The sequence below is a fragment of the Tetrao urogallus genome (genome assembly GCF_951394365.1).
Source record: "Tetrao urogallus genome assembly, chromosome: 1".
NCBI classification, from domain to species: Eukaryota; Metazoa; Chordata; class Aves; order Galliformes; family Phasianidae; genus Tetrao; species Tetrao urogallus.
The window spans coordinates 9,982,228-9,995,889 of NC_136813.1; the positions used below are offsets into that span (position 1 = coordinate 9,982,228).

At 40.0% G+C, this 13,662-nt stretch overlaps 1 protein-coding gene across 4 annotated transcripts in view; it reads left to right on the plus strand.

The window, feature by feature from the left end:
• FAT3 (FAT atypical cadherin 3) overlaps positions 1-13,662 on the plus strand; it is a gene marked incomplete at both ends in the record, with an annotated part of 358,948 nt that overhangs the window by 323,009 nt on the left and 22,277 nt on the right. For all 4 annotated transcript variants that reach the window (XM_079536455.1, XM_079536457.1, XM_079536456.1 and 1 more), the window contains 2 exons: positions 3,309-3,443; positions 4,450-4,607. In XM_079536455.1, the coding sequence (XP_079392581.1) occupies positions 3,309-3,443; positions 4,450-4,607 (293 nt within the window). The remainder of the gene's footprint in view (positions 1-3,308; positions 3,444-4,449; positions 4,608-13,662) is intronic.

Below are 13,662 nucleotides of genomic sequence, written 5' to 3' on the forward strand. Positions count from 1 at the left end.
TCAACAGGAATACAGATATTGTCTTCCTTCTGCGCTTGTGGTGGTTTCACACTCATGGCCAGCTAAAGTCCACCACACCACTTTTTCACTCCCCCTCCTTAGAAGAATAGAGGGAGAAAATATGTTGAACAAAAGGCTCATGAATGGAGATAAGGACAAGGAGATCACTCACCAATTATCTTCAAGGGCAGAACAGCCTCAGTCTCGTAAGAAAATAATGTAATTTACTAGACCAGAGCAGTGAGAACTAAAAGCAAACTGCAAACTCCTTCCCCCCATCCTACCTCCTCTCCCTGAGCAGTGCAGGACAGTGGGCAATGGGAGCTCTGTTCAGTCCATAATGTTTTGCCTCTGCTACTGCTCCATGGTCCTTCTCCACGTGGCTCCCTCCCGCAGGATGCCATCCATCCCAAGGGATGCCATCCTTCCCGAACTGAGCCTTCATGGGCTTCCCACAGGCTGCAGCTCTTCAAGCTCCAGCATGGCTCTGTACCTTCATTCAGAGAGGTAAAACTGAAGGTGATTTGTCAAGATCAAATAGGCCACTTCTACCTTCCCTGCCATGCTCTGGGTGAAGCACTGCCATGTATCTCTGGGATACCTTGCAGAGAGCTGCTCTATTAATACTAATGTGAGTTTAAGGGGATTCTGGACTTGCCTACAGAAAAAAAAGTGATCAAATCCATATTTCTTGAACCTCTATTGAATGGCAAATAGACTGTTCTTCAGAGTAGAAATGCAACATTAGAAAAAAATGTTTTTAAAACTCAGGTTGTAAATCTTTGATGTGGACAACGCACCCTTGAACGATTTCACAATTTTGCTTCGTACAGTTGTGAAATCAAGCCTGAAAATCCGTGTTAGCTTGAGCAATGCAGTAATGCAGATTTGTAACTTCTGTCTTGTATCCGTACAGACAAACACAAAGCATTTCTTCTCCCAGCTCTGAATATTTTAAAACTTTGTTGACGGCTATGAAATCCTGCAGTATGATGAATAAAAAGTTGATTTGCTCGTAGCTTAGCAGAAGAACTATTCTCGGCCTGCCAGGATAAGCAGTTCTTTAGTGTATTCCCAGATATCCTAAATATGTTAAATCCTGTTAAAATTTTAAAATTTTTAAGATAAATTCTGTATATTTTTTGACTGTGGAAAGATGACTCTGAAGAACAAATCAGAGCTTGAATCAGCTAAAAAACTGACAGAGATGGATAGCAATGTAACCTACTGCTTTATTGCTTCACAACAAAGATGCAGTCATAGGTTAGGGGTTATGAATATTTGTGGAGCTTCATTGAGGAAACTCACTGTCCCTCTCTGCTCCTCACTGATGTGCTGTACAGCTTTCCTCCAATGATTGTCTGCCAGCTGCACTGAGCGTACCTGAACTGCAGCCTCACTAAAGGTGGAAGCCTGTTCAGAGAAGAGAGCTACCATGCACACAGCATAGTATGGTGTGTTTGTCACACAACAATAAATCAAAAGAGTCCAAGAGAAGAGAACCAAGGAAAGCATACAAGCCAGCCAATAGAATATTTAACATACAATATAATTTCAGGAATAATAATTACTTGCTATTGAATTCCAGAGAATCAGTGAAAGAAATAAGCCATAGAAAACAGTGTACTCTTCCTTAAATTCTGTAGACTATATTTGAATAGAATATAATTCTACAGTGTTGAATCCTATTAAATGATATTTTTTTCTTGATTTTATAAGATTTAAGGTGTGGCTGTTTTTCCTGCTAATGTTACCTACTAAACTGATTAATAAAGATTGCCATTTTCTGACAGTGCTACAGGCAGAACTGTAAATGGTTTACTGCACAGACCTCTCAAACAAATGTTTGACAAAGGAGAGGAGGATTTTGAAGATTAAATTGACTGTGCTGTACATGAAGCAAGGCATTTACAGTCCTCCCCCCATTTGTAGTCAGCATATGCCCATTTTGAACCTGCAGCAGCGATTTTTCTTTTTCCAGAAAATGCTTATAGTGCCAACTAATTTCAGCTGTGCTCTGAATGAGCCCTGCTTGGCTTGTGCTACAGAGTGAAAGCAATAAGTTTCTTCCCTCCATTACTTTGGGAGATGTACTTTATGACAGGTTGATTTCTTCCTGTATAAATTGTAAATAAAATACATAGGCTCCAAAAATAAAATAGTATTTGAATACAATTTGAGGTTCTGCAATAAACAAGAATGGCCAATATTCAGAAAGTGATGGGTAGGAAAGGGCTGAAATTCTATCATTAAAATCACCACCTGCATGAGCTACTTTAAATAAATGACTTTGATAAGCAAAAATTCGATTCCAGCAGCTGGCTCTCTCTCAGTTCAAGCCCTGACTGCAAGTCAATAGGAGCAGTGGCATGGATTCCTTTTCCTGCAGTTGAAAAAGTGTACTTTCATAACATTTGCATACAGACATCCAGAGGTAGAAACTGACCCCAAATGAACTAAATTCTCTATTACAGTCGACAAAAGGTTAACTGTTGAGAAATTCATAGGAGAATTCCTATATTGAGCATTGGTAGTTGTATTGTGTTTTGCAGTGTAGTACAAAGTGTTTGCAAACATTTTAGGATCGGACAGTTGGAACATTTAGGCACTCTGAAAAGTTGTAGAGAAGTTTTATCCAAGCAGTTTGACATTGATGGGGATTCAGGTAAACCCATGATGTGCTCAGCATGTTGCGTGTTAAAATTTAGGTTTCAAATATCCTTAATGCAATTAAAAAAAAACACTATTCTAAGCAAATTTAAAATACTGTATACAGCTGTTCCTCCATCTTAATACCTTTTTAAAGTTACTAGTAGTTCTGAATTCACACTTTCTTGAGCAAGGTTTGATTCCATATCATGAAATGTGTGTTTTTCTTGTTCAGTCTCCTGTGGAACTCTAACTCCCTAAAATTTACTTCCTGTGAGTGTGCTGAGGCTAAAGGAGCACACAGCTTCGAGTAATTTGTTTCCTAGTATCCCCAAACTCCCTGTATGGGAGGCTTTGTGAGTAAATGACTGACCTGAGCATCACTAATATGTAACCGGTTACCATTCAGAACAGCTGGTTCTCATAATATTTTGCTATGGATTTTAGGGCACCCTTTTAGGAATCATGACAACATTTTGCTAATTGTCTGAAGAGCATCTCTTCCCTGATTACTTTTGCTTAGCCGTTATTAGCATTATTAAGCCATGCTTGGCTTGTACTTAAGTTTGAGATCAATAATTGTCTTTCTTTTATTACATCTGTGCTGCTAAAGATCCTGTTTCACACCGCGTCCCTGACAGTACTTTAACTTATTGCAGGAGGACTGTGCCCAGGGTCTAATGATCCCTGTCTGGAGAAGCCGTGCCCGGGGGACATGCAGTGTGTGGGGTATGAAGCCAACCGGAGACCTTTCATCTGCCAGTGCCCACCAGGGAAGCTTGGCGAATGCTCAGGTGCACATCAAAGCGGGAGCGGGGGATGAACTTGAAGAAAAAAGATGTTGTCATTCTTTTGTAGGTAGAGGTGCCACTGAAGTCAATAGAAGACGTACTTTTTAACCTTTCTCAGCACTGGCACTCAGTGTATCTCTTCATAGCAGTTGGCTTTTTACATATAAGGCTGTATGAAGTTTAATGCATAATGCAGTTTCTTGTTGAAACTGACTTGGTTGAATTCCCCAATCAGTAAAACAGGCTACTGAGAAAAATAAAGGGCTGTTTCTAGAGGCTGTTATGCCAGATGTTGTCTTGCCATGGACAGAGCTCTATAGTTAATTTAACTCTTCTGCTTGTAATTTAGATTACCAAAATTCCAGTCTTTATTAATAAAAACACTGCACCATCCCAAAAATCAACTTGCAGGACATTTATTAGTTCTCTGCAGCCGTGTTATTCCCTGGGATACAAAGAGTGTGGTGCAGAGCCTTCCATTGACATCAGTAGTGCCAGGACAGCACAGGGATGTTTTCTCCAGGAAAACACAGGAAATACTATCCTGTTTCATTGTGATTCTGGGCAGTGCTTGCAGGGAACTGACTGTACAGCTTTGACTGGCATCCACTCACACCTGGCTTTCTACCCATAACTCAACTGCCTGATGTACAAACTTGGCCATTTTGGACTCCCTTTGTTATCAAGTGAGGAGAGATAGATGGAGTCAGGGATAGATAGCCTTAAAAATGCTGAATGCTTGGAAGAAATCACTTTTTTTTTTTTTTTTTTTTTTTGTAAGTTTGGAGAAATAGAGCTATCCCTCTCCTCTGAAAAATAATTTCCTGAAAAAATGCAATATATATTTGTAGTAGGCGCAAGCTTTTTTCCCATCACAGTTGGGTGTTATTTACAAGTTTCTTCCTAAAAATTCTCATTAGCTCTTTAAATTTTTTAATTAGCTTGACAGCTGAGGAATATTTTGTGTGTCACTAAAAGAACATGTGTCTTTTCAAAATGGTTATTTCAGGCCACACTTCCCTTAGCTTTGCTGGGAATAGTTACATTAAATACCGCGTTTCTGAAAACAGCAAGAAAGAGGAATTCAAGTTGGCTCTACGTCTGCGAACCCTGCAAAGCAATGGGATTATAATGTACACCAGAGCGAATCCCTGTATAATTCTGAAGGTAATTAAAATAACTTATCTTTTCTGCAGTTGTTTTTCTTGATTACATGTTTTCTGTTGGCTCTTGATTTGGGGAATGTTGTTCTCATTTCAGCTGTAGATTGAGAAGATGAAGTCTGATCTGTTTCATACTAACAGGGAAAAACACCAGTTTCAAGAGAGTCTGCAACAACAGCAACGAAAATGCAGCTTGTTAGTGGTACTTTACTTGGAAAATGCTCAATTGGTTGCTGTTCATTTTAAGAATATTAAATGTGTTTGCATGCAACAGCTGATCTGCACAAGATGTAAGATTTGTCCATTTACATGACCATATAGTCCAAATAACACATGCTGAAATAGCTTCTCTTCCCATGTGTCCATGCCTATGGTTAGAGAATATGCCCGTGCTGCTGTCAAATTAATTCCAGAACCCAACTGCTTAGAGAACCTGTCCTACTGAATAAATAGATTTCTACACTCTGTGAATTAAAATTGGCTAGAGAGTCATGAAATAGCTGGAGAAAATAGCTGGAGATTGATTTTCAATGATTATTTAATTGATAAGCTTTCTATTCTTTGTTTGGTTTTTGTAGAATGACAGTATCTTCTGGATAGAAAGGGAGTGCTGGGCTCATCCAAGAGCCTGTGTATTAGTATTACTGCTAGAGTTTCCAAGGTACAAAACAAGGATGCTGACTTTTGTAATTCATCCATGTCCTATAATTCAACAGTGGGAGAAATGGCACAATGCCTCTTGTATCCGTATTTGTAATCTTCAGATTTCTTTTAGCTGAATACTTAGGTAATGTTAAAATTGCTAGATGAGTTATTATTGGGCAACAAATGATTGTATAGTTGTTGGACTGAAATATTTATGCACAGGAATGCTGTCTTTCATTCTCTGAGAATTCTAGCAGTGCTGAGATTTGTACAAGACAAAGCTTATCATAGAATCATAGAATGGCCTGAGTTGAAAAGGACCTCAAAGATCATTTAGTTTCAACCCCCTGCTATGTGCAGGGTCACCAACTCCTAGATGAGGCTGCCCAGAGCCATATCCAGCCTGGCCTTGAATGCCTCTAGGGATGGGGCATCCACAGCCTATCTGGGCAAAGTTGAAGACATTTTTTGAAGCCTTCATTGTGGTCGCTCTTGCTATGTATCAGTAAAGAGCATTGCAGATTAGTTTTGAAAAACACTTGGGAAAAAAACAAACGGCCCTGCTGAAAGGTACCACTTGAAAACAATAGGAGATGATATGTAGGCAGACTGAAATTGTGTTACAGTGAATACAGGAGAGTTTACCGTATAAAACTGTCATAATTAGGGAGTCAAGAAGGTCAGGACAACGATAATGTAAAAATTGTGACTATTCTAGATAACATTTTATTTCAAATATTATAAAAGAGAGGACTGCAGTGGAAGCATAGTATGTACCTTTCCATCTAGCTTATTTCAAGTGATTAAATTATTACAATTTTTGTTACCATTGGTATTATACCGAATTTTATGGAAAGTGTGGATGGATGTAAGAGCACTGACCTTTGCTGCGGTGAAAAGTAAAGGGATTTCCACAGCAAAATCCTATACACCATTTATCAGGGCTTTGTTCAGGGAAGTAGCCCTGAGCCCCCAAGTAATTCAGGCTTTAAGAGAAAGCGTGCTGAGAATCATAGTTGCTTCAGTTAAGCCAACCACTTAAGTCTACGTGGAAACCAGTCATCACATGAAGCTCATTTGACGGTATGCTAGGAATAGACCTAGTTGCTGGGATTCAGTACTGGCATTTTCCTTCCCTCTCCTGCCACCTGTATTCCCATATGACCTGGATAGTGCTTCAGGCTAAAAATGGGAGATATGTTGATGTTAATGGGCTGAGCTCAGGCTGTTCAACTCGTGGAGACGTTCCCTAATGTTTGGCTTGTAGGCAACCAAATGGAAAATTCCATTTGAAGTTGGGAATTTTGATTAATCTGTGGTATTATTACATAAAAATAAATGAGAGCCAGTCATTGCAGTTGTCTGGGTTGGGTTCATAGTTATAGGTTTGAAATTTTGTGGGCTTGGTCATGGTTCCCACAATCAGTTAATCATTTTGCTTTGAAAGATACTGGGAATAAAGAACGGTAGTTGAAGGAGCAGTGACAAGAGCAGTTGACATTCTGCTCCTGTCTCACAGGTTAACTTCTTTTTGCTTCCTAGTTGTTAAGGAAGGATTTCCAGATCTGAACCCACCTCATAGCACTTAACAAAGATCTTTGAACACCTCACACGTTCAACAGGAAAGGTCCAGTGTTATCTATGCAGTGCTATAGATGCAAGAGTGCCACTATCTCCAATGCATCAGGCAGGGAATGACACCAGAAAATCCCTGCTTAAAGCCTTGAACTTTGTTTTTCATCTTTTAGATTAGGGAAGGACTTGCTGTTGTAGTGGGTAGGTCCTTTTACCCAGGTCTGGCCCTTAGATTGTTTAATGTTCTTCTTAAAGAAGAGCATTACATGTGATGTGTTTGTGGAGATGTGGCTTCACTTCATCAGGAATTGCTAATTTTGTTCATGAAGCTCATTTAGCAAAGTAACATCAGACTAAGATCTTCTAAATGTTCATTGTGGCAGACAACAGGTGCTGTGCTCAAGGGATGTAGCCATAGCAGGGCTCTTCAGGGATATCACCTATCTCATGAACTGCACTTTGGGATCTCTTACTAAGATGTTTCCAAGTAAGTTAGCCTTAAACTTTCCTAGCATGTATTTTCATTTGTAACCCAGAGGTTGAGCTTTTTTTTTTTTTCATTTAAATAGATACGTATGTTGCAGGATAGGGAGGCACTCAGAAATGAGACCATTAAGTAGATTAATTAGCGGTCTATAAATGTGAAGTTGTTATCATTTGAGCATTGCTTTCAATTAAATTAAACATGAGGAGAAGCTTTCCAAATAGAGGATAAAAAATGGGATCTTGTGCTCTTTTGAGCACCCTGGCACCACTCCAGCAAAGCACTTAATCACTTGCTTAACTTCCTGTATTTGAAGGCAATTGGAACGACTCATATAACTTAATTTTAAGCATGTACTTAAGTGTCTTGATGGTTTAGCAGCAGAGGGCCTAGTACCAACACTGAGCCCAAACAAAGGTAGAGCTGGAAGAAGTTTAGACCCATCTTGTAGTACGAACCCATGGGAGAACAGGCAGAAAACAACAGCACTGCTGGAGAATGTGGTGGCATTGATTTTTTCAAGCAAGTCCCCTCCATTGCAGTCTATTTAAAATTTAATGCTGCAATATGGTTTTCACTGTTTAAATGACCAGCTTAATTTGGGGATCTCATACATTTATGATAACTCTAGGGATGGAAATATTTCATAATCATAACACAGTGTCCTTGGACGAATTATCAATTCTGTAGAGCAAACTGCTTGCTGAAAGCCTACCAGTTACACTGTGTTGATGCAATATAATAAGGGTGTTATTTATTCAGCTGTTTCAAATAAAGCAACTCATCCATCGATTTTGAGAGGCTGGCCAGTTTTTCATTGTTCACTCTTGCTTTTAAGACAATTGGAAAAAAATGAGTTGTAGGTAGATGGCTTTTTCTTTCTTCTCTGGAAGGATTTCATGTGCATAAAACAGTATAACCATTTCCAAAGTCCATATGTGATGCTCCAGACAGAGCTTCTATCTGGGAAAAATAAGAGTTAACAATTTAAAGCACAATGAGGCCATTCAGGCTGAAAATTACACAAATAATTTTTTTTAAAGGAATATAATTGAGATTCAATTTGATTTTTAGAATTTAAAGTATTAAAAACAGGTAAAGGAAGAATTTATCTTCATGCCAGAAATGTAGCTATTTAATAGTAAAAGGCATATGTTCTCCCATCCAGACAATTAATAGGAAACTTTGCATGGTTTAGTTAAGTGTGTATTATTCGTTTGAATGCATTACTGCTGCATGGCTTATGCTGGGTAAGGCTGAAGCTTGGATATGATCCCAGCTATGGCTGGATTTGAAACAAGTAACGTTTTAATTAAATATACTGTTTTACACAAACAAACCCAAAATGTAATTCAGCTAACGAAATATTTCCCCAGATAGATTAGTAGGCAGCGCACTGTATCCATGGTGTGTGACTGCAGATGGACTGTGAGAGCCTAACGTGGTCTCAGAAGAACCATTTGATCATTTTATTACCTATGTTGATACACAAACATGGGCGTTAGCCAAACATCTTAGCCAGGCTAATATTCTAATATAATTTACAATATGTGTTTGGCTCCATTTTGCTCACTGAATGAAACTGTTGAAATGTAACAGATTGCATCACCTTTTGGAGCCTTCTCTGTTCTTTGTACCTCTCCACTCATTTTATGTAGGTGAGGAGCTCTGTGTCTATAATAACATACGTCTTTAAGTGGGTATTAACCTCAGTTTCCTAAAGTATATAATGAGAGACAGTGTAACTAAGCCCAGAAGGAGGTGGGCAGCTGAAAGCTTGGTGGGCCTCTCATGGGATTTTCATACAGTTTGTTTTACACGTAACTCATTTGATCAGAAGTTAACTTAAAGTTCAGCTTTTCTTGGTTCCAAGGTCCAAGCTATTAAGCTAAGATTCCCCCCTGAGGATGAAGCAGTGCCACAACCTCACAGTGGTTATGCAGAATCGTGGGAACACCAGAGATTAACTGCTGAATTGAAGATCCGCGGTTGACTTCTCCACGCTTAGGAGAAGAGATGTCGTTTTGCCCTTTTGAGTGGAGAACCCTTCTCTTCCCTAACCAGCCAGGCTGCTAAGCAGGCAAGATAGGAGCTCTTTACGGTTCCTCACTCTTGCTAGAGGCACAGGGCCAGCAGAGAACAAACATTTCCTTCCTGCCCTGCTATAGCAAGGTCTATGACCATCCATTTAATGACAGCAATCTTATGGTCCCAGTGCTAGGGGACCCTGAGCATGTCAGAGTCTTTAATGTGCTTATCCGTAAAGCACTGGTGTGAGGGAGGGAAATGACGTTATCCTTGTTTTACTGATGGAGACCTGAAGCTATTGACTTGCTTAAGCTCCCAGAGGAAGAGCACTGCAGAGTCTTGATTCCCATGCATTTCTGTCATGTCTCAGGTTAGCACTGCAAGTGCTGGAGCATCCTTCCCATCTTTCACTCTAGCCTAAGGTTGGGGTTACTAGTGCTTTTTTAATAAAGAGAAGGAAGCATAGCATTTCAGATGTGTGTCAAATCATCTGCTGGTAGAAGGAAAGAGAAATAAATGAGAAAGATGTATAAAACATATTTGCACTACAGATATTTTAGATCATCATTTCCCATATATAAATGCTGTAATATTTATCCCAGGTGCTCATATGTGGTGTTGTATTTATAAAGATAATTGGAAAAGCATGTTCTGTGAGTAAGGGTAATAGACATGCATGCAGTTGGTCCTTCAGGGTATAAGTAGTCTTAGGGGAGGTATATGTGTACTACACACAAGCAGTAGTATGGTTTCCATAGAAAAAAGCCTTTAGAATAAGGAGAAAGTTAACTGCTTATCCAATGATGGCCATGTTTTAAAGTGTAGTGTCTTGGCATGTATGTTTACTGCATAATTTTTATTTCTGTTGAGACAGACCATACATTCTGGGCAGCATCTTCAAGGTTGTGGACTGTTCTGCTGCACTGGGTGAAAAGAATATTGCTGCATCTCTTGAGAAAACTATTTCAGTTTATCAAGGCATCTTGTTTACTAAGATTCCTCCCGAGCAGAAGCTTTAACAGGGCCAGTTTAAATCTTCAGAAATAGTTGGCAGATGAGATTTGAATCCTATAAGAATAGATTTTAGATGAAAAATGTTCCAGACATTTTTCTACATGTCCATTAGCCTTTTTTGATTGAGCTGAGAGAGTACCAAGCAATACCCATCCCTCAAACATATTGTATTACAATCATAGATCTCATTTCTTCTCAATTTCATTACATCTTTCTGGTCATAGACTTCAAAATAACCAGCTGTCCATAGGAGAACCTAATTTATTTAGTTCTTCTAGCTCTTTCTACATTCTAGTCACTTCTGGTGTTATGAGGATATTTTAGGTCGTGGACATTTTCAGGAAGCTTGTTGTGTGCTTAGCATCTCTATTTCTACCTTGCCTAAGCATTTGTGGAGCAGCTGAGCACTGTAGGAGTGCCCCATCTGGCTCATGTCACTTCCCTTGAGGTTACAGCCTAGTTCAAATTCAGCTGGCCATGAGACTGAGATCTGGAAAGGAGAGATGAAAAGTCCAGGGAACATCAGAGCTCAAGATTTTACCCATATTTTTTCTCCAGGTAGTTTTGTGAACTTGCAAGGGCTGACAACATGACTGTCAAGGAGGAACCCTTGCTTTAATGTATGATGTAAACTCAAGCTCAGTGGAGGAATCAGGCTGGAGCATTGGCAAATGGCAAACTCACACTGCAGTTGAAGGAATATTTGTTTTCCTAGGGTAAAGAGTATAATTTTAAACTTTCATTTGCTGGAAACCATGCCCTCTATTCCTACAGATTAATGGCATCCCATTTACCATCAAACCACATCAGAGTGGCTGCAAGAGAAGAGTTTGAGCTCCAGTTTAGACGCATGCCAAAGGATGTCATCAGCTATCCCAGTTTTAAATGACTACGCAGTCAACCATGGCAAAAATAGCCCAAAATGTCCAAAGACATGGACAGAATGCAGCTTTCCACATATGCACTAGCCATGCCAGCTTAATGGGCCACCAAAGCTGTGGTGGGTTCTTGTGTCTTTGGTCTATGCTCCATTGGCATCTTTGGCACCTTTGCTTTGCCAGGTGAGAGCAATAGGATTGTGTCATGAGTGAACTGGTACGGAGTGCAGTCTGTGCTGCAAGGAAGGCTGCTAAAGGACACAGTGTCTGAACTTTTCAGGGGGATAAATAATGGGACAGAACTGTCTTAAGATGGGATTTGCAGGAATAAATACTTCCTAGAGCATGACATAAAGGTAAAATAATTGCAAGAGCTTTCAGAGATCCTGAATCCAATTAACATGTCATAAGAAATTATCTCCTAACCCTGACAGCCATTTTAAACTTATCTGCCATCTATTAGAGAAACCTAAAAATCTTTGGATAAACTGCTAATCGAGAAAGCAGCACTTCATACCTCTTCCCTCTCTCTGCACTTGGCCTGCCCCAGCATGCTAGTACAGATTTTCCCTGGATAAGGACTTCAGATTAGAGGGAATCTAAGTCTGAGTTTCATAGCTCTGTCTGTAAGTATTTGCATCAGCTCTCATCACTGTATCCCCTTTGCAGTTCTTGACAGATTTTACTTACAGACCTTCGTATCAGGAAGAGAAGGGCTGTATTGTTTTACAGTTGATGCATGAACAGATTAAATGATTAGCACAGCATGTTTCATTCCCCTCAGTGCTCCACTTTGCCTCTTACCTAGCATCCCTCAGCCACTTTCTCTTGAAAACCATTCTCTTGAGTGAGGGGCATTATGGAGAGTGAGAAATCATGGAGCCACAGAATCATAATATCATAGAATAGTTGTGTTGGAAGGGATCTTAAAGATCATCTAGTTCCCTCTCTCTTGCCATGGGCAGGAACATATTTCACTAGAAGAGATTGCTCAAAGCCATGCCCAACCTGACTTGGAACGATTCCAGCATTGATCATCCACAGCTTCTCTGGACAACCTGTTCCAGTATCTCAATCAAAAGAAATCATAACAATCACTCTAAAGCCACAAACTCAGCATAAATATGAGGAAAGGAAAAAAAGTAAAGCCATCTTAATGTAAAGCACTGGAACAGGCTTCCCAGGGAGGTTGTGGAGTCTCCTTCTCTGGAGATGTTCAAGACCTGCCTGGATGCCTACTTGTGTGACCTGCTGTAGGGAACCTGCTTTGGCAGGGGGGTTGGGCTCGATGATCTCTGGAGGTCCCTTCCAACCCCTACAATTCTGTGATTCTGTGATTCTGTAAAGCATACACAATGAATAATACATGCAAAGGATAGTATGGCCTCAATGGAAAATACATGACTTCTAGCCAACCAGAATCTTAGAATTAGAACTAGAACTAAAATAGTAAACTAATAAAGTAATTAGTAAAAAAGGACCTACAAAGACCATGAAGTCCAACTGTCTGACCACAGAAAGTTAAAGCATGTGGTTGAGGATGTTAGCGAAATGCTTCATGAACTCCTGCAGATATGGGGCATCTACGAGCCTACTATTTTCTCAAAACAACAGATCTGGAAGGGCACTTTTCCTCATTAACTTAAGATAAGTACTGAAGATAAGAAGTTAGGAAGAAATACTTTACTCAAAGGGCGGTGAGGCTTTGGCACAGGCTACCCAGAGAAGTTATGGATGCCCCATCCCTGGAGGTGCTCAAGGCAGATTTGGATGGGACATTGGGCAGTGTGATCTGGTGGGTGGCAACCAACCCATGGCAGAGGGCTTGGAGTTTGATGATTTTTAAGGCTCCCTGCAACGCAAACCATTCTGTGATTTTCAACAAGCTCTAGACTTGCTTGTCACAGCAGCATGATATTCCCAATTCATGTCAGGGAAGCTGAACTCTCCCAATAGCAATGAGAGCAGCTGAACCAGAGATTTCCCCTCATTACCTTTACAATAACTCATCTATCCCAGCACTCTAGTTGTGGGACTCATCCTATGCAATGTCATTAATATCTATGATACAACTCTGGGAAAGGAAAAGCTTCCAGTTTGCCTCATTTTTTCCTCGTACTGGGTTATGTTCATACACAAGCATTTCAGATGTGCTTCTTAACCCTTAGAGCTCCTTGGAGCAACATAGATGCTCTCATTAGCCTTGCCACACCTAAATGGTGCTGTACCATCCCTTGGCTTAAGCTCAGTGTTCCTCCTGGTTTTCCCTTCCTCTGTATCATATTGTTATCCTTGGAGGAACTGAAGCTGGGGCCAAGTGCACACCATGCTGAGATGTGTGTTACACATCCATATTTATTTTTCTCCATATGTTAAGTTTGCCTACAGTAACTGGCTTTGGGTACATTCTAAGTAGCGATACTACCTTGTGTTTA